The sequence below is a fragment of the Gadus chalcogrammus genome, chromosome 2 (genome assembly GCF_026213295.1).
Source record: "Gadus chalcogrammus isolate NIFS_2021 chromosome 2, NIFS_Gcha_1.0, whole genome shotgun sequence".
Taxonomy (NCBI): Eukaryota; Metazoa; Chordata; class Actinopteri; order Gadiformes; family Gadidae; genus Gadus; species Gadus chalcogrammus.
Genome location: NC_079413.1, coordinates 21,971,073 through 21,991,179, shown reverse-complemented (window position 1 = coordinate 21,991,179; position 20,107 = coordinate 21,971,073). Strand labels below are relative to the sequence as shown.

The 20,107-nt window shown below is 46.5% G+C and overlaps 3 protein-coding genes across 8 annotated transcripts; all 3 read right to left on the bottom strand.

The window, feature by feature from the left end:
* Positions 1 to 191: 191 nt before the first annotated feature.
* On the bottom strand, positions 192 to 5,459 carry si:dkey-16l2.17 (serine protease 33). 2 transcript variants are annotated; one of them, XM_056605006.1, is made up of 7 exons: positions 4,844 to 5,459; positions 4,519 to 4,556; positions 4,395 to 4,418; positions 3,968 to 4,133; positions 2,803 to 3,074; positions 2,106 to 2,272; positions 192 to 1,816 (listed from the first exon to the last, which is right to left on the bottom strand). In XM_056605006.1, the coding sequence occupies exons 2-7, from the start codon at positions 4,550 to 4,552 to the stop codon at positions 1,568 to 1,570; spliced, it is 912 nt and encodes a 303-aa protein (XP_056460981.1). In that variant the 5' UTR covers positions 4,553 to 4,556; positions 4,844 to 5,459; the 3' UTR covers positions 192 to 1,567. The 2 variants fall into 2 exon arrangements, with proteins under 2 accessions (XP_056460981.1, XP_056460980.1); XM_056605005.1 differs by having other exon boundaries at positions 5,155 to 5,457.
* A 1,120-nt stretch (positions 5,460 to 6,579) lies between these two features.
* kat8 (K(lysine) acetyltransferase 8) lies at positions 6,580 to 13,698 on the bottom strand. The gene is made up of 11 exons (XM_056605004.1): positions 13,195 to 13,698; positions 13,005 to 13,079; positions 12,626 to 12,804; positions 12,259 to 12,312; positions 11,640 to 11,804; positions 10,661 to 10,750; positions 10,030 to 10,170; positions 8,948 to 9,041; positions 8,704 to 8,854; positions 8,145 to 8,299; positions 6,580 to 6,808 (listed from the first exon to the last, which is right to left on the bottom strand). Exons 1-11 carry the CDS (start codon positions 13,520 to 13,522, stop codon positions 6,744 to 6,746), a joined length of 1,497 nt encoding a protein of 498 aa, XP_056460979.1. The 5' UTR covers positions 13,523 to 13,698; the 3' UTR covers positions 6,580 to 6,743.
* A 158-nt stretch (positions 13,699 to 13,856) lies between these two features.
* rnf25 (ring finger protein 25) lies at positions 13,857 to 19,603 on the bottom strand. Of its 5 annotated transcripts, none has more exons than XM_056605002.1 (10): positions 19,496 to 19,603; positions 19,150 to 19,221; positions 18,289 to 18,385; positions 17,729 to 17,796; positions 17,370 to 17,439; positions 17,074 to 17,145; positions 16,692 to 16,838; positions 16,172 to 16,261; positions 15,796 to 15,933; positions 13,859 to 15,400 (listed from the first exon to the last, which is right to left on the bottom strand). In XM_056605002.1, exons 1-10 carry the CDS (start codon positions 19,510 to 19,512, stop codon positions 14,690 to 14,692), a joined length of 1,482 nt encoding a protein of 493 aa, XP_056460977.1. In that variant the 5' UTR covers positions 19,513 to 19,603; the 3' UTR covers positions 13,859 to 14,689. The 5 variants fall into 5 exon arrangements, with proteins under 5 accessions (XP_056460976.1, XP_056460974.1, XP_056460977.1 ...); XM_056605003.1 differs by having other exon boundaries at positions 13,860 to 15,400; positions 18,289 to 18,382; positions 19,496 to 19,596; XM_056605001.1 differs by lacking the exon at positions 19,496 to 19,603 and having other exon boundaries at positions 13,857 to 15,400; positions 15,796 to 15,930; positions 19,150 to 19,489.
* Between the last annotated feature and the right edge of the window lie 504 nt (positions 19,604 to 20,107).

Sequence of the window (20,107 nt, the reverse complement as noted above, 5' to 3'; positions counted from 1 at the left end):
ACTCATGGGAGAGCACGGATCCTTTATGCTCCACTTTGCTCCCGTACCATCTGTGGACGTGGACTACAGCACAAACATGGCAACGCAGCACCCTATATTATGGTATGGTGTTTAAATATGCATTTATCCCTTAATATCCCTTTTAAGATTATTTAATCGTCATGCTTATCCTACGTCTGTAGAAAACCACAGAACACAGAGAAACAATACTGACAGAACATGTTTAATATTGTTTATTAAAAAGGCACCTGCATGGCACAAAGGGATATAAATGAAATAAAAAGTATTTCTATATCATTGTCCATTCATCTGGCAAGTGGACAGTCCTCCCTGGATGGCAGTCTTGTTACTCAAAACTCAGTTGTCGCCAAAATCTATTTTTTTTCACAGCATCTGCAAAGGCTGCTACATATTCAATGAAATGCATATACAAATAAAATAAAAATCACTCAACATACAAAATATGACCACATGATATAAAATGCTAGCAAATTTGGTGAAACAAGGTTAGAGAGAATATAGTACATATTTGTCTATAGGACCATAAATCACAAATGTGGAAAAAAAGAAAGAAATATAATCACTGGTTTTGGTCCTGATAACCGATCAATAATATCCTTTTTTTAGGAGTGCTATTAAAGCTTGCTGCATATCTGCGGCCATTTGAGTCAGTAGTTAGTCAGTCAATCATGGGAGCAATAATAAAGCTTCACCCACCGTCTCTGAGATTAAGTGTTGCATGTGGTGTCAATCATCAGTTTAGCCCAACTTCCTACAAATCCACCCAATACCAAAATACAACAGCACATAATAATGCAAACACATTGTCACGAATGCTCCCTCTATCAAAATTATTAACCTGAAGAAAAGTTTGAACGTATACAAGTATTCTCCAAATTGGGCGATACAATTGGAGTAAATAAAAATGAAATGTTTGGAAATCAAACGTAATTTACGACCACTATAAACCTCAGCCACTTCAGTTCCACCACAAGTCTCAACTAAGAAAAGATTTGACACTGAATCATGATATGCACCGACTCCTCTTATACGTTTAACTGCAATTCCCCAGTAGATGTGGTCTGAAGCTTAATAAAAGTAGTGTGGGATGTACACATGTTTACACCTGGCAGCTCGGAGCGTAGTCGATACTGTACACATACGGTCATGGCAGTCACAGTTCAGTTCTGTGGGACACGCTGACTTTGCACAAATGCTGAACTAGCTTAATGTGTTAGTATGTACAATTTAGCTTACCTTGCACAACCCCCACCCATAGCTGTACTAGGTATAACATGCCACTTCCCACTGCTAAACACATCGACCCACCAGGAGGCACACTTCCCTCTGCCCTGGGCCAGGACAAAAGAGAAGGTAGGACCTTTAACGTGCCTTCACCACATTCACGTTCATCGATTCCTTCAACTCATGATTACTCGTTAACGATTACCTCTTTATAAAAACATGCATAAAAAAACATCCTCAGAGGTAGTAGTGATCCGGTACAACGCAGAGCTTTGAGTTAAACCAAGCCCGACCTCTTCTCTGCGGCTCAGCTCAGCTCAGCTCAGCTCAGCAGCAGCAGGCAGGCCAGGCTGGGAGCGAGGACCAGGGCCAGCGCCGCGGTGCTCCTCCAGCCCGCGGCGATCAACTGGACCTCCGGGACGGTGGCCCGGATGAAGTCGGCGAACGCGGACACCTTGGCGTACACGCCGGGGCGGTTGGGCTCGGCGCAGCCCAGGCCGAAGCTCACCACCCCCGCCTGGATCCAGGTGTCGTTGCCCATGGGACAGACCAGCGGACCTCCAGAGTCCCCCTGCAGCCGCGGGAGAACCACACACAGGAGGTTGGCACGACACTGTGTGTGTGTGCGTGTGTGTCTCTGTATGTTAATGTCTCTCGCTGTGTTTGTGTCTCTCTCTCTCTCGCTGTGTGTGTATGTGTGTGTGTGTGTGTGTGTGTGTGTGTGTGTGTGTGTGTGTGTGTGTGTGTGTGTGTGTGTGTGTGTGTGTGTGTGTGTGTGTGTGTGTGTGTGTGTGTGTGTGTGTGTGTGTGTGTGTGTGTGTGTGTGTGTGTCCTTCTATATATTTTGTTGGGGGCCTGACCTGACAGGAGTCCTTGCCGCCCTCCTGGTAGCCAGCGCAGATCATGTCCGATAGGATGTCCACGTCGTCGGTGCCATCAGCGTCTACGCTGTACATCGTGCGGCAGGAAGTCTGATCGATAATTGGCACCATCACTTCCTGCAGAGTCCCCACCCCCGGCAGACTAACTGTGGTTCGGGGAAAGATGGTGCAAATTAAAAATAACGACCAGAACTGCCTCCTCCCTCACTAATATGCGTCCCTTTCTGATGCCAGTGCTTCTGTAGGAAAGGTTGCGGCAGTAAAATCCAACATGGGTACCAAAGATTAAAGACGTAAAGAAGGTGGAGAAGAAGCCTTATCTGAACACAACGCAGCCATAAAAACAACAACAACAACACGGAGGTTACAACCTGGTCTAGCGGTTAGGAAATCTAGACTCACTGCATCTAGCACATGCGTCATTTAACCTGTATTTGATCTGTAAAGACCATGAGAGTCAGGCCAATCAGTTAAAGACAAAAACAACACCGGGCCACAACGGCTTTATACTTCTTTTGCTACACAATTGTTTTTCACTTGTTTTAAAAATTACTTCAAATTTGTATTTTTCTAGGATATCTGCATAGCGGGTGGCTGATAAACACCAAACAACGTCAAAACAAGAATGACCATTAAACCCCCCCAACCCCCCTGGAATAAGCCCCCCACAGCCCACCTCCTTGCCGGATGTGGCCCCAGCCGGTGACGTAGCAGGGGCGGCCCCCGGGGAACCGCACCCCGGAGTCCGGCAGGCACACGGGCCTCACGTACTCGCTCCACTCCACCGGCCCGTCCAGCTGCACCAGGGCCAGGTCGCTGCCCCTCTCGGGGCTCTCGTAGCCCGACGCCACCAGCACGCGCGACACCCGCCGCACCGTCTCGAACCGGTTGAGGCCGTTGAGCTGGTACCGGCCCACGTACAGCCGGTACTCCGACACGTCCGACGGACTGGGGGGGTCGGAGAGGGACTTAGTGTGTCAAAATCAGGCAAGAAACAAGTTATACCGTGACTATAAAAAGGGCTGATTATGGTCCCACGTTCACGCAACCCAAGGGGGTTTACGGACCCCTTACGTCCTTGCGGAGCCTCCTTGCGTCCAACGCAAGGGCCGGACGTGCGCCTCCCAGACATTGTAACCTTCCGTTGAGGCGTCGCAGCAGTAAAGGGCTGTGGTTGGTCCGCTCAGTAAAACCCGGCGCAGAACCAAAACAGGTTTACGACCCGTCGAAGCGTGTGCGTGGCCCTTGCGTTGCGTGAACGTGGGACGATAATCAGCCTTTAACTGTACTTATGATAGTAGGCTTTTATGTCTGCCTGGAGTGCTGTGAGTGTGCGTTTATGTTCCTCTTTTTAAGGGATATCGACCGCTCTTTTACAGAGGTCATTGTCTGATATGAGTATCATAAGGCAGATGAATGAATTGTATGCATTGTTTTTGCAACCAGAGCAGTTCAGTCCACGGTCTTTTCATTCCTGACAGACACTGGGTAGGCTTGCACTGCTGGTGCCTTCCTCAGAGTACTTCGGTAGCTTCCACCAGAATTCAGCAACAAGGCAACCGACATCGGCCTAATGCTCCAGGTAATGGCGGCCGAATCGTATAGCCAAGCGCCGTATTTATGTCTGCACTTTGTTTAATCTTAGGTGCAACTCGAGTTTGTTGTAACCACATTCATGGATGGTACTGGATGACTAGACATCTAAAAAGGAACCCCAGACAACCGTCCATGTTTCAGGTTCCATTGGCGTCCAGCGTCTCCTGCGCTCCGCGGTAGACGCCGTATACAGACCCACGGTTGAAGGGGCTTCGGTGGTTTTATAGAGCTTCAAACCCACTCACGTTGGGAAGCAGTGGGCGGCCGAGAGCACCCAGTCGGCGGCGATGAGCGAGCCCCCGCATACGTGTCCGTTGGCCCCCTGCTGGATGTCCACCTGCCACGGCCACGCCCCCTCCACCGCATCACTTCCTCCCACGATGCGGTTCTCCGGGGGGGCTCGGCCACACACTGCGGAGGAAGAAGATAGATGAAGTAATGGCTGGAAAAACTAATATTGACCCGAGTTGAAAACAAGCAACCACACCCACACTTACTTTGATATTGTATGACAGACTCTCTTGATATTTACTTCGAGTACATTGTTTGCTATTCATAGCGTTATTGAACTTTATGTTCAAACTCAAAATGTGTCATTGGTGTTGTGCAAGGCCGAGCCGACTTAAGTGTTTATATTTGGCATTGCTCAACTTCACTTTTTATCCTCCTTACCTTGAGAGAGGCATGACCTCAGACCTGTTGGAGGAGCACAAACACACATTTACATGAGGATAAACACACAAATGACTGCGGAATTGTTTTCTGAGAGATACAAATGATCCTGAATGGAACTCACCTGTTGCCACCAAAACAACGAGGAACGTGTTCATTCTCCTGTTAGAGAATGATTAGATCAGATCAACATAGATCGACGCAGCACAACAATGGCAAAACAGGGCTCGCTGCTTTAACTTAACCTCCCGTGACAAAGCGAGGAAGACAATGACCTCTAAAGGCTCCTGTCCTCGGCAACAATAACTTTACCTACCGCAGGAACAATTCTAAAAGTTGTTCTTCTTTATGTTGTTCTCCAAACATAAGACGAACATCACATTTGTGATGAACTAACTAAGAGAATACTATATTAAATAATAGGGAAGGGGAAATTAATATAGGCCTACCTATAACAGGTGCAGGTTGAACCGTTTACAAAATAGGCCTACACTATCAAAAAGGTGTGGTTCCTGATCTCTGATGTTATGTAGATCAAGTGAGGCCGGATTATCGGAATTGGCCAAAAATGTGGGGAAATATCGTTTTTTTTCGATTATTCAAACTGTCATCGTCTGGATCAGCAGCCGAACTGTACTATTTTTCGACTGCGAAAAACACCTTTATAAAGAAAGAAGAACACAGCCCTGACCGGGTGGGATCTGGATGGTCCAAAACCAACAGGCGAGGAAGTCGCCTCAAGGTGAAGCGTTTTAATCACCTGTAATTGAACAAAGCGGTTCGTCTTCCAGGTTGGACGATCGTTTAACTCTGGCCAGGATGCAGTGGTGTAGTTTACAGGTGTACAGGTGTATCCGATATTCATCCAGGTAACGTGACGATCGCTTGATTAATCCTAGCAGTCCGCCATCCGTGGTAAAATACCAAGAATGTTGTCAAACCAGAAAGTCGATCAAATGTTACCTAGGAGGAGAACCAATCAGATGGCTGGGGTTTCCTCCTCCGGTCCTCCCCCATTATCTCAGGCTGCACTGGTTTCGACTGGGATCAGCTGAAAGGGAGTACTTGGAAAAGTTCCTTTTCTGTTCTTTTGTTTTGTCATGAAAAAATGTTAAATGATTCCACAATCATTTAATTCGTCCAGTCTGAATACCTCTTGCCAATCTTGATTCTCTCTTTCTCTATACCTCTCTCTATAGGCCTAAGTGAAGAGCCAGCCCATGTTTCGGCCTGTTTGCATTTTCTTCAGATCAAATAACATGCACTGACAATGCATTCTTCTTTGTTTTCCCCTCCTCAAAATGTTTTGTGCTGGTGAACACAAGCTCTTTATCTTCTCAACCGCTTGAAAATCAACAGTTACCAACCTGAATCATACGAGCCTCAGGTTTCAACCATCTCTCCCTCCTTTATACAGTACATAGCCTACTTTGTTTGTTTTTTGCATTGCATTTGTTTACTTTAATATATACTGTGAATTAGTGGCACATGGCCGCTTTATAATTTATACCGTCCGTTTTGTTTGTCTTTACTTATGCATCTAATTTTATTTTCCTTGGCACTTAGTATTTTTATTGTATGTCATCCTGTTTTCTACTGAAAAAATTCTCCGGGGTATTCATAAAGTTGTTATCTATCTCGTCTAGTAGCTCTCACAATATTTCCTCTTGCTTTTCAAGCAATCATTTGTCAAAGACAAGAGTAGGAGTAGAGTATGAGTCAGCAAATCTGTGTAGGATGTCTACCAATAATCTTAATATAGGATTCACATCCCTTCCCAGTCAGCTCAAGACGAGGTTAACTAATACTTACCTCAGGGATCAATAAAGTCATCTGTGTCGGTTATTGGTGACAGCTGCCAATCTATCATGTTGCCATATGTCGTGCAGGGGGTGAAACTCTCCACCGACAGATGCTTTGTGTATCATGTGCATCCCCCGGCCTAGGGACTCAAACGCTCTGCCAATGAGAATCTTCCTAGCAACACGACAACTCGCCTACCGTATAAGGCAGCATATGCTCCTCCCATAATGAGCCATATATTTAACTTCAGGTCGTTCACATATGCAGTTTCATTTATCTGATGTTTTCCTTCATCCCTGCCACACAAATGTGTAATAGAAATAAACATAACGGATAAAATGGTTGCACAAACTGGTTTTTGATATTGCATCAGTAGAGTCATTAAAAAAAAAGATTCAGACACATTTTTGTTTGGTATATTTTTAAAAAAATATGGACAGTTGTAAATGTACACAGGCTATTCATATAAGAACACAACAGGGCCTTCAGAGTAGAACAAAAAAAGAGGAACGAGGAGATGAAGGTGTGGAGGAGAGGCTCCACCTCTCACTTCTTGGACAGCTTGGCTTGTTTGTGCTTGGGCGGGGCCCACTTCAGACACATGTTGTCCACTGTGGAGGAGACACACACCAGTCAGGAGACACACAATAACACGTCAGAGCTCCCTGTAGCAGGAGAAACATACGGTTACCAGGACTCAACTCTCGAGGGAGGGAACACACACACACACACACACACACACACACACACACACACACACACACACACACACACACACACACACACACACACACACACACACACACACACACACACACACACACACACACACACACAGTTTTCTATCTGAAACTATTAATGTATGAGAAGGTAGGGTGTGTCTATGTCTCTGTTATGGGGGGGCTTCTTGTACTGGTTATGTATGAAGAGACTAGCTATGGATCGGTACCCATTAGGGATGGGTTGGTCGTGAACGATTCGTTCACAACGAACGAATCCCAAAGGTGAACAACGAGAACTGATTCCCAAAAAAAGAGAACTGATTCGTTGATATATATATTTTTTAACATAAAACAAAAATATGGTCACGTAAATAAAATATACAAACGAACAGAGCTCCGTCTCCCCACGACCTAATATTGATTGAGTCTAAAATGTTCTCAAAGATTCAGCCAGTGAGAGTACTACAGCAGGTAGAAATCGCGTTGCCATGGCACACGGGTAAACAAATGACAAGGCACCGCCACACAAGTTAACTAACGATCGCTGTAGGCTTCAATATCAAGCAAGCACTTTATACGTTTTCTTTTTATTTTGTTCTGCAACACAATTGCATGCCTCTAATAAAGTATTGTTTTACCTACCATGGGCATGGTCGAACTGTGTATAGGCCAATGCTACAGAAATGTGCTTTTTTTGTTTTCCGAGCGCACCGTGACTGAAAACCTTTATTCGTTTCTGTTTTATTCCCCCTCGTTTCCGACGCGCGGTGCGGTTTGATTCGTTGCAGCTTGGCGCAGCTCAAATACGGCTGGTGTTTCGATCTGACTTAACGAACGAATCAAATGAACGAATCAAACGAACGAATCAAACAAACTAATCGCGATAGTGAACGGAACTGAAAGAACTGATTCGCGGAAATGAATCGTTTTGCCCATCCCTAGTGCCTGTGTTGTGTGACCTCTGGTACTGGTTAGGTTGTGTCTGTACTGGTCAGGTTGTGTGTGTACCAGTGATGGGGGGCTTCTTGTACTGGGTAGGGTGTGTGTGTACCTGGGATGGGGGGCTTCTTGTACTGGGTAGGGTGTGTGTGTACCTGTGATGGGGGGCTTCTTGTACTGGGTAGGGTGTGTGTGTACCTGTGATGGGGGGCATCTTGTACTGGGTAGGGTGTGTGTGTGTACCTGTGATGGGGGGCTTCTTGTACTGGGGAGGGTGCGTGTGTACCTGTGATGGGGGGCTTCTTGTACTGGGCGCTCTTGAGGTGCTCTTCCACCAGCTTTGGGGTGACACAGATGACATGTTGGCCCTTCCAGTACTTCACCATGTTGAGCGACTGCAGCGTGCTGATGATGTCACCCTGCGTGATGCTGGTCATCTGGCTGTGGACGGACAGACAGACAAACAGCAGGGCCCAGAGGTCAGAATCGCCGTAACAACGTCAATAGAAATAAACCACCTGGAAACTATGGGATATCAGCAGATCCGTTGAATCCCTTACCGTGCATTCACACCAAAAGCGAAAGTGCAGCACGAATACATACATACAAATATAAATACATACTACAAGTCAATGTAAAAACCCAAATAGATTAAAATCTTTCGCCAGAAATGGCTCGATGCAAACAATGTGGTACTCAAAATTCTACTTGCTCGCTGGACTAGAAATATTACAATTTTGCTTGATGCCGAATCACCCGCACGAGAAAGGTTCGCACTAGTAACACGAGCAGAATACCCGCTTGGCTTTGGGTGCGAACGCAGCCCGAGGCTCCGGCCTCCTCACCTGAGGTCTTTGATGGACAGCGTCCCCCTGAAGTCCCGGAGGATCTCCAGGAGGACCCAGGACCAGTAGCTGCGGTAGCTCAGCTTGCCCAGGTCCGACAGGGGCTTCTCCGGGGAGCCCACCGTACTCTCGATCTTGGACAGCTCGTAGCCTGGCGCGACACACACAAACACACCGTCTGACACTCAATCCAATACTGTATGCCTGGTTGTCAATAAGCAGTGACAGGGCCGTTTCTACTCACTGAAGGCTATGAGGAACTTCCCGTAGCCCCGACGCTGGTAGGGCGGCAGGGTGAGGATACACGCCACGTTGTTCCCGTCGGGGGACTCCTTCTCCTGCAGCACAACACAGGGGGGGGAGTCATGGCTCGGTCACACACTCACACCAACAGCAGAGCTCGCCCACACTGCACCGTGAAATATATCCCTACACTCAGGCTGTCGCCGGGTTCACAAATAAATCGCATTTGAATATACAAATAAAAGATTTAAATTAAATACATTTACAAGATCTACGTTTAAATAAATGTCGCACACTTTGCATTTGCAGCATTTTGAAGGTAATGAACTGAGTCTCTTTGGGGTTTTCCAGCGTTGCAGTTAGCTATCATTTTTCATCAGCCAGCACTGTTGATCCACCCGAGACGGTGAACAATGTAGGTGAGGATCTTACACACACTTCTGCTTTCAGTCTCGTGTGTGTAGCGCCATGCAGTTTTTGCCGCCAAAGAGTAGAAAACAGATCTTTGAGAGATCTTTTGAGCCATTTTATAATAATACATTCCTGCTTTACACGCTTCATCCAGAGGGGGGAGCCAGAAGGTCAGCACAATCTCAAAATAAGGTTTGATCAAGTTAAATGGAATATAAAATAATTAAATAAATCGATGCCCAGACAAATAGGGATAGCTGTTTTATCGAAACAATTATTTATTTTTTTAAATGTAAATACTGGAAATAATGTGTTCCTTGTGGTATTCATAATTGCCCAACATTTTCTTTCTTCTTCTTCTACTCGAAAAATAAATATGAGCTCAGATTTCGAGATGAAATAGATAGGGAGATCACCAAATTAGTCACATCGACAGCCAGGCTGGGAGGTATCAGCATAATCAAAATGAAAAAAAAGCATGGTTTCAACCAACAACAATGCATACAATTAGAACGTATCCAAGCTCTTAGCATCAGACAGAATATTTTCTTTCAAGACTCCAGAGAGACTTGAGACTCGAGGTAGTCAAGTTCTCAAGGCAGTTTCAAAATACTGAAGCTAAATTTGACGGCCCTAATTCACACAAATGATCGCACTGCTAATGAACGGTACCTTGGAGAAGTAGCCCACTATGTGAGCCCCGTGTCGGTTGACCTCTGTTAGGATGTAGAATATGAAGGGCTCCACGTCAAAGTACAGCGTCTTGTGGTCCAGGAACAGCTTGGCCAGTAGACACAGGTTCTGACAGTAGATCTGCGCACACACAAACACACAACAGAGCTTCACCAGTCAGCACCTCTACGTCAACACGGACATCACTCCGTTTATTTCCTAACTAAATAACGCTGACGATGTTATTCTTAAACTGCCTCGCTTTTCATGTCCATCCCCTGTCGCATCCTAACCATCCCTGGACTGAAGGGGCCCCCACTCTGTTACCCAGCTCCAGGTTTCTTTGTTTGGGTGGGGTGGGGGTGGGGTTCTATGGTTAGGGGGGGTGCATACGTAATGTGGCCGGTCACGCTCTTTCAGATTGGAAGTTTGATCAAGGGCGAGACAAACAAAATTGACTTCACTTAGTGTATTAGAGAATGAATTTCATAATAACACAAATGGAGAATAAATAATAGCAATGAGGTTTAACTAGGGGGCGCCATTTCAACACACTTCAATGGATTGGACTCATTTGTGTTCGCCCGCGTTAGATTTCATTATGCATGAGCAGATGTCGACGGAGCCTCACCTTGTGGTCTCGCCCGTCCACCTCAAACACAGAGATGTTGCTCCTTCGGTAGATCTCCTTTCCCTGGGGCTGCTTCCACTGACAGTGGGACTGGACGGGAGAGAGAGCAGGCAGAGAGGATGAGGATGATTCAGTTCAACCATTGGATAGCAGGTAGACACAATCAATTGTTTTCCTCCCTTAGAAACACATATTGGAGGTAAGAAAACAATCCCCACAGACAAAGAACAGGGTGATTAAACCATTGTTACATCTCCCCTGGCTTCACTAACCCCCACTCAATCCAATTTGTCAAGGGAGAATTTAGCCTCTAGGGAAGAGCTCTCCTGGCCTCAAATGTACTCAATAGCAGTAAACAGGTGGCACGTGGATTCAAAGAGATAGCGTGCTATTGCCATGGTTTACAATCATGACGAGCCACGCATATGCTTAATGCTTTTCGGGCGAATCGGCATGGGTTCCGGCATGTGATTTTGACGTTAGAGTGAAGGCAGTAATAGAAACGATGGTTTAAACAATCAAGCCTGTATTGTCCTTTAATAATAGGGTCTGATTGTCGTTTTTGTAGTTATAACGCCACAGAATAACCCAGGCAGCTCATCCCTGAGTGTACGTTCACACCAAAAGCTGTAAAAGATGCAAAATCGCCAAATGGCTCAAAACGCAACGCTGTCCAAAATATTTACAGCTCATATCGCTCTTGCGTTTTCTCGCGTACGTTTACTTGGACCACCCACGCCGACGAGAGACTACATTCCGATCATGGCGGTCATTTACAGCCGAAACGCTACTAGCTCATTTGCATAGAGTCGAGCGGTTTTCAACTCTCCTTTGGCTCTTTACAGCTTTAAAGCTATCGCTCAAGCGTTTTATCCCTCATGTCTTATAGAAAGTGAATGGGCGTTTATCGCTCAAAAACGCTTTACAGCTTTTGGTGTGAACGCACAATGAGCCCAAGGCTCGAGGGGCCGCTACTCACCAGGTGGTACCGGAAGGTCTTCTCGTACTTCATGTACTTCAGGCAGTACTCGCAGATCCACAGCTTGGGCTGCTTGCCGTAGTCCTCGGGGAAGGGTGAAAAGTACCAGGCGTCGATCTCGAAATTGCCGATCTGGATCTTGTCCACGTATTTCACCTTGGTGATCTGGGGCCCGGTGGAAACACAGGGCGGTGTGAGAGGAAGAGCCGGCTAGCTACACGTTACTGTCACTGACCGGTGACTAATCACATCTCACGGAATGTGGCCACACTCTAAAGGCTCTCGGGTTACCATGGCAACATTAACTAACTGAATCATCACTATTTTCACCAACTGATAAATATTAACAGCATAACAAACACACTTTTGTTGCGACGCTACAGCCAGGCAGGAGGCACAATATATTGAAATGAGTGTGCAATGCTCCTATTGCAGTAAAAAATAATTAGCAACAATATAGAGCACCTCTTAATATTAACACAATAGAAAATCAAGGCTATACCACAATAAAATAACCGAAACAGACAGAATCTTATCCAAAATATTGCGAATATAATAGCAACATAGAACTGCAGTTAGATCTCAGACCGAAGCCACACATGCATTGCACCCTCCTTACCGCCTCGTGCTCTTTCTCCAAGGCGGCCGTTGTAGGGTCCATCTCCGCATACGTCTATGGGGGTAAAGCAATCTAGTTAAGGGCATGACAGCGTAACCCTGAACGAGGACAAAGACCAAGAAAGAGGGCCCATAGCAAAAAGACAAATCTCAACAGATCACAAACAAGGCTAGTTTGTGCACTGTTGAGAAATGTACAACCTTCTGGCAGTACATTTCAACCATCACCCAACTGAACACCATAACATCGGTGGAGCCAACTGAACACCATAACATCGGTGGAGCCAACTGCTCACCATAACATCGGTGGAGAAACCCGTATGACCCCGGAGATAGAGAGAGGAGAGAACAAACGTACATCAGCATACCTTCTGTACATGGTTAATTTCGTCATGTTTGCGCTTCTGGTTGCGGGTGATCTTTCTTTCTGGCTGGTCCACGAGATCCCCGATGCTTCCCAACTCTGTGCTCTTTCTGACTGCATCTTTGACGGTCTTGGTCAGCGCCAGACGTGACTTCCCCACCCACTCGTCCAAGCGTCTGTTGACTGCGGGGATGCGAAGTGCGACAGACGGGACAGCAGGATGACAGACGGCAGACAGCACAGGAAGCGATGGGGGGGGGGGTCAACAATGGATCAGGAAGAGATAAAAAATAGAAATGTGTCAGAGAGAGCAATGTGCATTAATAGGATTAATACGTCTTCCATCTGTGGTTGAATATGCATTAACGGTGGCAGTGACTTACAGCCCACGTAGTGTACATAAAACTCTTCCCTTCCCTCTACGTCGTTCGTCCGGGACTGGATAACTTCCGCCGAATCTGAAAAACGAGAGCATCCAAATCATGCAAAGCTAAGAAAACAACCCGGGATAAACAACCAATCAGCCCATGGATGCAGAGACGAACACCGCACTGGTCAGGAGACAGCACTCACGCCAGGTCTTGTCAGCCCGCTGGCACAGATAAGTCCCTCCGATCTCCACCGTGGCGTCCTGCTCCCGGCCGCAGCCCAGCATGGCGCCCTCCGGGGTGTGCTGGCTACTCGAGCCCCCGGACTCTCTGGACCGGTGCACGGCCTCCGTCTCGTACTCCTCCCCGCCGCTGCCGTTGGAGGAGCAGGCGGCCGCTATCCCCGACTCGGAGTCCCTCCTGTCCCGCTCCGAGTGCGCCGACTCCAGGTCGTCGTCCATTGTGTTGTCGGAGCTCTTGACGTTACAGTTTTTGTACAGGTTATGTAACGCGGTGGCCGCCCCGCCAGGCATAATTTCGTCTTTTTTACGGGGAAACAATTGAAAATACCCGCCTCTCCGCTTGGGCGTTCTCGACGGTTCCTAACAGAAGTGGCTCTGTGTGCTCAACGCAATAACAAACACAGTAAAGATGGCGTCGTTTCTAGGTTGGCCTATGTCGCATGCGCAAACGTCAAAAGCGACCAAGCAATATATCTGCGCAGCTCGTGGTGCAGGAAGCGGGCCGGGTGCAATAGGCACACCCCTTTTATGCAAATGTATCCGTTTGTTTTTATTCTTATTTAATTTTTTGCCTGTTCTTTCCTACAATATATTTTAACCAAATAATATACCTGAAGTAAAAAAAAAAGTGTTAAAATTGTCTACCTGAAAAGGTAAATATAATGTGAAATGTTACAGTACCCTCTTCAGGCTAGTATTGTAATTGCATCCATATTCCATCATGGAAAATACTAATCTCAGATCCAGCAGTCCTATTTAGATAAAGACACCGATTACTTTATTGATCCCGGAGGAAATTATGTTACACATTAATCGAAGGTCTGATTTGTAAGAGTAGATAATTAACAGACGAAAACAACAATTACCACAGCCCAGACCTTAGCTCCAGCATTTCTATTATTTTATGAAGTCACATTTGTGAGATTAAGCAACTAATTATTTATGCAAAATATTTTCGACACTAGGGCTTGATGATCGATCTAGTTGGCTATTCTGACCCGTCGTGAAATAGAAACCTAAAATAAAAGCAGTGGCAAATGCCTTTGAGATGTGACACACACACACACACACACACACACACACACACACACACACACACACACACACACACACACACACACACACACACACACACACACACACACACACACACACACACACACACACACACACAAACACACACACACATTTTACAAATACAGCTTGTTATCTCCCAACAACGTTTATTTCAGTCACTGGTTGTTTTGAGTCACGTAGTCGCACAAAAGACACCAAAGACCATCCGCAATCTATACAAGTGTGCATGAGTGTGCGTACCACAGCGGCGTACAGAAGCAGTGCAGAGGGAGACAGGATGTCAGGACAACAAAGGGCAGTTCTGGCGCAGGGCTTTGTTCTACATGAGGGGAGCATGGAGGCGCACACACGGTTTATCTCTGGCCCTCCCGTGGCCCTTCGTCATAGCACCTCCTCCCGCCCAGCGTCTCTCTCCTGCACCTTCTGGTGGGAGGAGCCTCTACTGGGACCCCGGCGGGGCCCGCCCCCTCTGCACCCGGAGCCCCGCCCCTCCCAGCGAGGATGCCACCCCCCCTGGGGGTCCCATTGGTTCGTTCCCCTGGCGTGCCTCTCGGGCCTCTCGTGCCATTGGCCCGGCCGGTGGCCCCTCCTCCGTCCCCGTTTGTCCGGGCCGCCGTCCGGCTCTCCGTCGGCCGCTGGGGGGTCCGGGTCCCCCGGGGTCGGCTGCCTCAGCGGCGGTTTGTCGGTGGAGTCCGGAGGCTCTCGGTACTCGTGGTCGGCTGGGTCTTCCTTGTCGGTCTTTGCGGGAGCCGGCTCCGCGTCGGCCCCCTTCGGAGGGCCACGGGGCCTGGGTCGGAGAGGCCCATGGGCAGAGGGGAGGGGGTGGGCGCCGCCGTCGGAGGGGAGATGGAGCTTGTCGAGGCCTTCGGTCGGGGGCGAGGGTCTCCCGGGGGCGGGGTGAGGCCTTCCCCGGCCTCCTCTCCGGGGCCCCCTGAACGGCCCGTGGCGCCGATGACCCGGTCCCCCTCTGCAGGGCCACGGGGCCCCGCGCGCCTGGTCGCCCGGGACACGGGCATCCTCGGCGGGTACGGCAGCGGCGAAGTCCGGAGGGATGACTGCATCCTGGTCACCGTTTACCCCTTCAGAAGGCACCTGCGGAATTTACAATTGACCACGTGTTTACTCCACGACATGAAGCGCAAAGACGGGGAACCTGAACCATACCTTTAATGCACGTCCCGACCACTGGATATAAAAACATTGATGTACACTTTTCTTTAAATTTTTTATTCATTAAGTACAGCTACAGAAGATACAGTGAGATAGACAGGAAGTTATGGGGGAGAGAGAAGGGAGGAGATGCAGAAAAGAGGTAAGAATCGAACCCCGGTCTCTACTGTAAAGACTGAGCCTTAATGGTCACGCTCCACCACTATTAATGTAAGCCCCGTTAATGTACACAACGTACAGATCAGAAATGGAAGGCAACCTCCTCTGTCTCGACACTCATTCCGTGCGTCCCCTCGTTGACAGCGAGTAGCACTCACCTCGTTGATGTGGATGAGGAACCGGTTGGACTCCACGTCGGGGTCGATGATGCCTCCCTTGGCCCTCTGCCTCTCCAGGAGCTCCTGCAGCTCACGCCACTTCTGGACGAAGTCTGTCCCCATCGCGGCTCCCTCCTGCTTGGATGTAGAACACACAGTTAGAATACACTTAGTGTAGGTTACTGATTAGAGTGCCCTATTCTAACTGTACTCAATTTGTTAACCAGTTTATATTTACATTAGGTCAAATTTTATTCCACAAATAAATGATTCAACACATGTCCATAGCGCAGACCTAATATTTCCTCCCAAGCTGAATAAAGCATTTGTATTATAAGTAGCACTGTACATCTTTCAATCAAAGCCCTGGGTGTACCTGGGGAAGGAGGGGTGCAGGCGAGGACAGCAGCTGGCCAGCGTCGTACGTCAAGGGCTCTCTGCACACAGGGCAGACGACCATCAGCCCCTGCCGGCAGAAAGGAAGCGGCTGTTAATGAGAGCCCCCTGGGCGACATCGTGCACTAGGGCTGCTCGATTACGGGAAAAATCATAATCACGATTATTTTGGTCAATGTTGAACAATTATTCAAACGATTTTTTTTTTGTTTGATGTTGCTTTTATTCAGCATATCTCTTTCCCAATAAATGAAATTTGGCCTTAAAGAAATACACAAAATGGTCAAAAAGAAAATATTCCAATCTAAATTAATATACTGTTATGTATCCAGATGTTCTGCCCTTTTTATATAAAACATAAAAAATAAATAAGAAAAATACTTGATCGCGTTAATTTTGTGCTCGTTTGACCCTAAAATCGAAATCGCAATCAAAATTGGATTAACCGCCCAGCCCTGTCATGTACTATCTGCTCGGTCAGGCGGGGACCCGGCACCCACCTGTCGTTCCGCTCGATGCTGCGTCTTGTCCTGCTCCTGCTCCTTCTGTCGCTCGCGGACCTCCTCCTCCGAGTGGGTGACGTAGCGGCCCAGGCAGTGAGAATGGAAGTAGTGGTAGCAGCTGGTCTTGGTGAACGCCTCGCTCTCCTGAGTGCATTCACAAGGAGAGTGGGGGGGGGGGGGGTGTCAGGCACTGGGGCTCTCTGTCAGACGCACACACTGACCGACGTACTCATCTTACACACACACACACACACACACACACACACACACACACACACACACACACACACACACACACACACACACACACACACACACACACACACACACACACACACACACACACACACACACACACACACACACACACACACAATACCTTGAAGCCATACAGGCAGATGACACAGTTCCCATGAGGAATATTGCTTTCAGTCAGAATCTCTTTCGCTTTCTACAGGAGAATGATACAAGGGGGGGCAGAAAGATATACTTATTTTAGCTCAATGTGTATTCAAAATATATAGGTTAAAAATAAGTTATATAATGGCCAAACCACAACTGCATCACAAAACTAATTCGCCTCAGCGAAATATGAATATTGGCAATGGCATTTTAAAATGTTCCCCAGATCCAAAACAAAGAAACAAGAAACAAACTATTGAAGGCCCAACCGACCTCTATGAGCTGATACAACACCGGGGAACCCAAACAGGACTCTGCTTCAGCTTGGAGGCAACTGAGGACACTGGGGAAGACACAGATTCACAACGGAAATTAGAAAGACAGCGTCACGAAGAGCACAAAGCAGTTTAAAACATGCAGACTTCATTGAACATCATTGAACTCAAAAAGGTCAAAGCACACGCTGCAATTTCAAAACATTAACATTAAATTGCACACGATGCGCACTCTTTAACATTCAATGATGTTGGAAAATACAGTTTTCACAGGAATAAGATTGGCGGTGGAGGGTCTGACCAAACCAGCCTCCTGAGCTGATTGAAGAACAAGTGGCCGGTAGAGTGTATGAATACCTGCTGAGCATGTCGTCAGAGAGTCCCCGAGGGTTATGGATGGAGATGGAGGGCGGGGACGAGGGGTACTGTTGGAAAGATGGAGAGAAAGTAGGAATGCTATCGGGACCTAGGCTGCCATTGCGTGACAAATTATATCCACAGAGATATGTAAACTGTAACGGACGTAGAAAGGCCATACTATCTGCTAGAACTAGATCATCTTAATTCATACATTTTCAAAAGGCTATTTATTGATATTTCTGCGAAGAAACTTCTATAAATGACATTTATAAATGTTGGCAAACTAAATTCGTAAATTGACTTCTCATAACTTGATGCAATGCTCAATAACAGGCTCTTTGATCTGGCACGTAACAGCAAATTTGACATTCGGGGAAAACCAGCAACCGAAACCAGCATAAGGACACTACTTGTATAGTTTGCCTCAGATCTAGTCCATTTATAATCCGAGAGAGCCACGTTGAAATCCAGTGGTAGTAAGCGCAGAGTAATAAGTGAGTCTGTTTCAAACGTACGGGATAAAGAAGGAGAACAATATTATGGTTATGACTGCTTACCTGCTGGTCGAGAGTCAGTTTCAGAGTGAGGCGGACAAACTGGGAGACAGAGTCCTCGGCGGTGGAGGGGTAGAGGACCAGGCTCACCTCCTGGCTGCTTTGGAGCATGGGAGATAAGAACAACATACAGGTTTACGTTTACATATAGAGAACTTAAAACCTACAATTATATATAGAATAGAATAGAATAGAAAGCTTTATTTACATTGTACAAAGTACAACGAAATGCAATGAGCAGCTCCTTAAAAGTGCACACATGTTATCGAATATATAATATATAATAATATACAAAAGCAATATATATACATATGAACAGATGTGAAAAGAAATATTGTCAAAACATATATACTCCATTGACCCCAGAGTTTAAAGTAAACACACACACACACACACACACACACACACACACACACACACACACACACACACACACACACACACACACACACACACACACACACACACACACAGCAACTCAAGCAAGCCTTTGAGCGACTTTCAGGGCAGCAGATTTCAGCAGATACATTCTATCAAACCCTAAATATCAGGAAATTCAGAAGGCGTATCCTGCTATGTGACCAGTGTAACCTGCTATGAACCAGAGGTTTGGTCCACGTGAGGCTCACAGCATGAGTCGCCATGGTAACAGATAATTAATCTAAACTAGGTATCTGAAACCGAATTCGCCTCCCACTGAATTCTGACTCATCATATCCGGATCTGGAAATCCAGCTTCTTGAAACAGAATCTCTGGGGTTGATGTTATACGTTTTACGTTCCTAACATACACACCTTAACCCTGCATGTCAGAGACAATTGTTCATGGAACACGAAGTGGCAAAAACAACATGGGGGACTCACCCATCACTAGTACTGGTGACCTGTATCTCGTCCAGGTAGATGGACTGGAGCACCTCGATCTCAGACTGCACACTGTACACGGGCACACAGGGGAAAGGCGATTTAGTGCATTCTGATGTGGTTAGCATTTATTGAAGGTGATGACGTAACGTGGCTAACTGTTTAGCTGTTCTCGTTAGCCCAGACAAACGTGCTCCTGCCAGAGCCGTTCACTTGAAAAGAATACCAACACAGTTAGTGTCACATGGCTGCACGACCTGTTCAAAACACAATGTAGGACATGTTACAACAAAATGTAATGTTTGTGTTGAAGAAACCGATTCTGACAGGCTGTCAACAAACTCACTCGTACTCTGCAGCCATTATGTTTCAGGACCGACACGAGCCACTAGTAGTCACTGTTTATTCTGTCTCCACCGTGGACCTCCGAGGGCTTCCGGTCCGGGTCTTTTCAAAGTAAAGGTCCCATAGTGTGAGTGCATCCTAAAGTTCCCCACAGAAAAGAGTATTCTGCGTGTTGTTATAGCTCGTTTATTTGATGTGGCGGTTTATTATCTAAATAAATAAATAAATGTAAATATATAGATTCAAAATAGATTCATTAAATTATTATCTAAATAAATAAGTAAAATGAAAAACAATTTTTAAGTAAAATTATTCATACATAAATGAAATGGACTTCAATGTTATATAGCCGTACTCTTAATTATTAAGCTATTACAAGGTTGAATTGAGTGATAATAGTCATGATAACCATTGACATCTAACGTTATATTTGTCAATAGGCTTTGCAGGATTTGGAGATCATTCTACATATTACAATTATTAAAAATATTCCTCTGATGTTTGGATTTTTGCTTTGATTTTTTAACAAATTAAACAGTTTCTCAGAAACACAAATTCCCCCTCCCTTAAACAGTAGATGGCGATATTTCAATATCGCAGAAACCTGCGACTG

Coding starts and splice junctions, on each gene's coding strand:
- si:dkey-16l2.17 (XM_056605006.1), bottom strand. CDS start 4,552: ATGAACACGTTCCTCGTTGTTTTGGTGGCAACAG. Junction 3,075..3,967: donor GCCGCCCACTGCTTCCCAAC/GTGAGTGGGTTT, acceptor CGACCCCCCCAG/TCCGTCGGACGTGTCGGAGT. Junction 1,817..2,105: donor GCGGCAAGGACTCCTGTCAG/GTCAGGCCCCCA, acceptor CCGCGGCTGCAG/GGGGACTCTGGAGGTCCGCT.
- kat8 (XM_056605004.1), bottom strand. CDS start 13,522: ATGCCTGGCGGGGCGGCCACCGCGTTACATAACCTGTACAAAAACTGT. Junction 12,805..13,004: donor TTATGTACACTACGTGGGCT/GTAAGTCACTGC, acceptor GCATCCCCGCAG/TCAACAGACGCTTGGACGAG. Junction 10,171..10,660: donor TGGACGGGCGAGACCACAAG/GTGAGGCTCCGT, acceptor GTGTGTGCGCAG/ATCTACTGTCAGAACCTGTG.
- rnf25 (XM_056604999.1), bottom strand. CDS start 19,277: ATGCTAACCACATCAGAATGCACTAAATCGCCTTTCCCCTGTGTGCCC. Junction 18,386..19,149: donor GTCACCAGTACTAGTGATGG/GTGAGTCCCCCA, acceptor CATGCTCCAAAG/CAGCCAGGAGGTGAGCCTGG. Junction 16,262..16,691: donor AGCATCGAGCGGAACGACAG/GTGGGTGCCGGG, acceptor TTCTGCCGGCAG/GGGCTGATGGTCGTCTGCCC.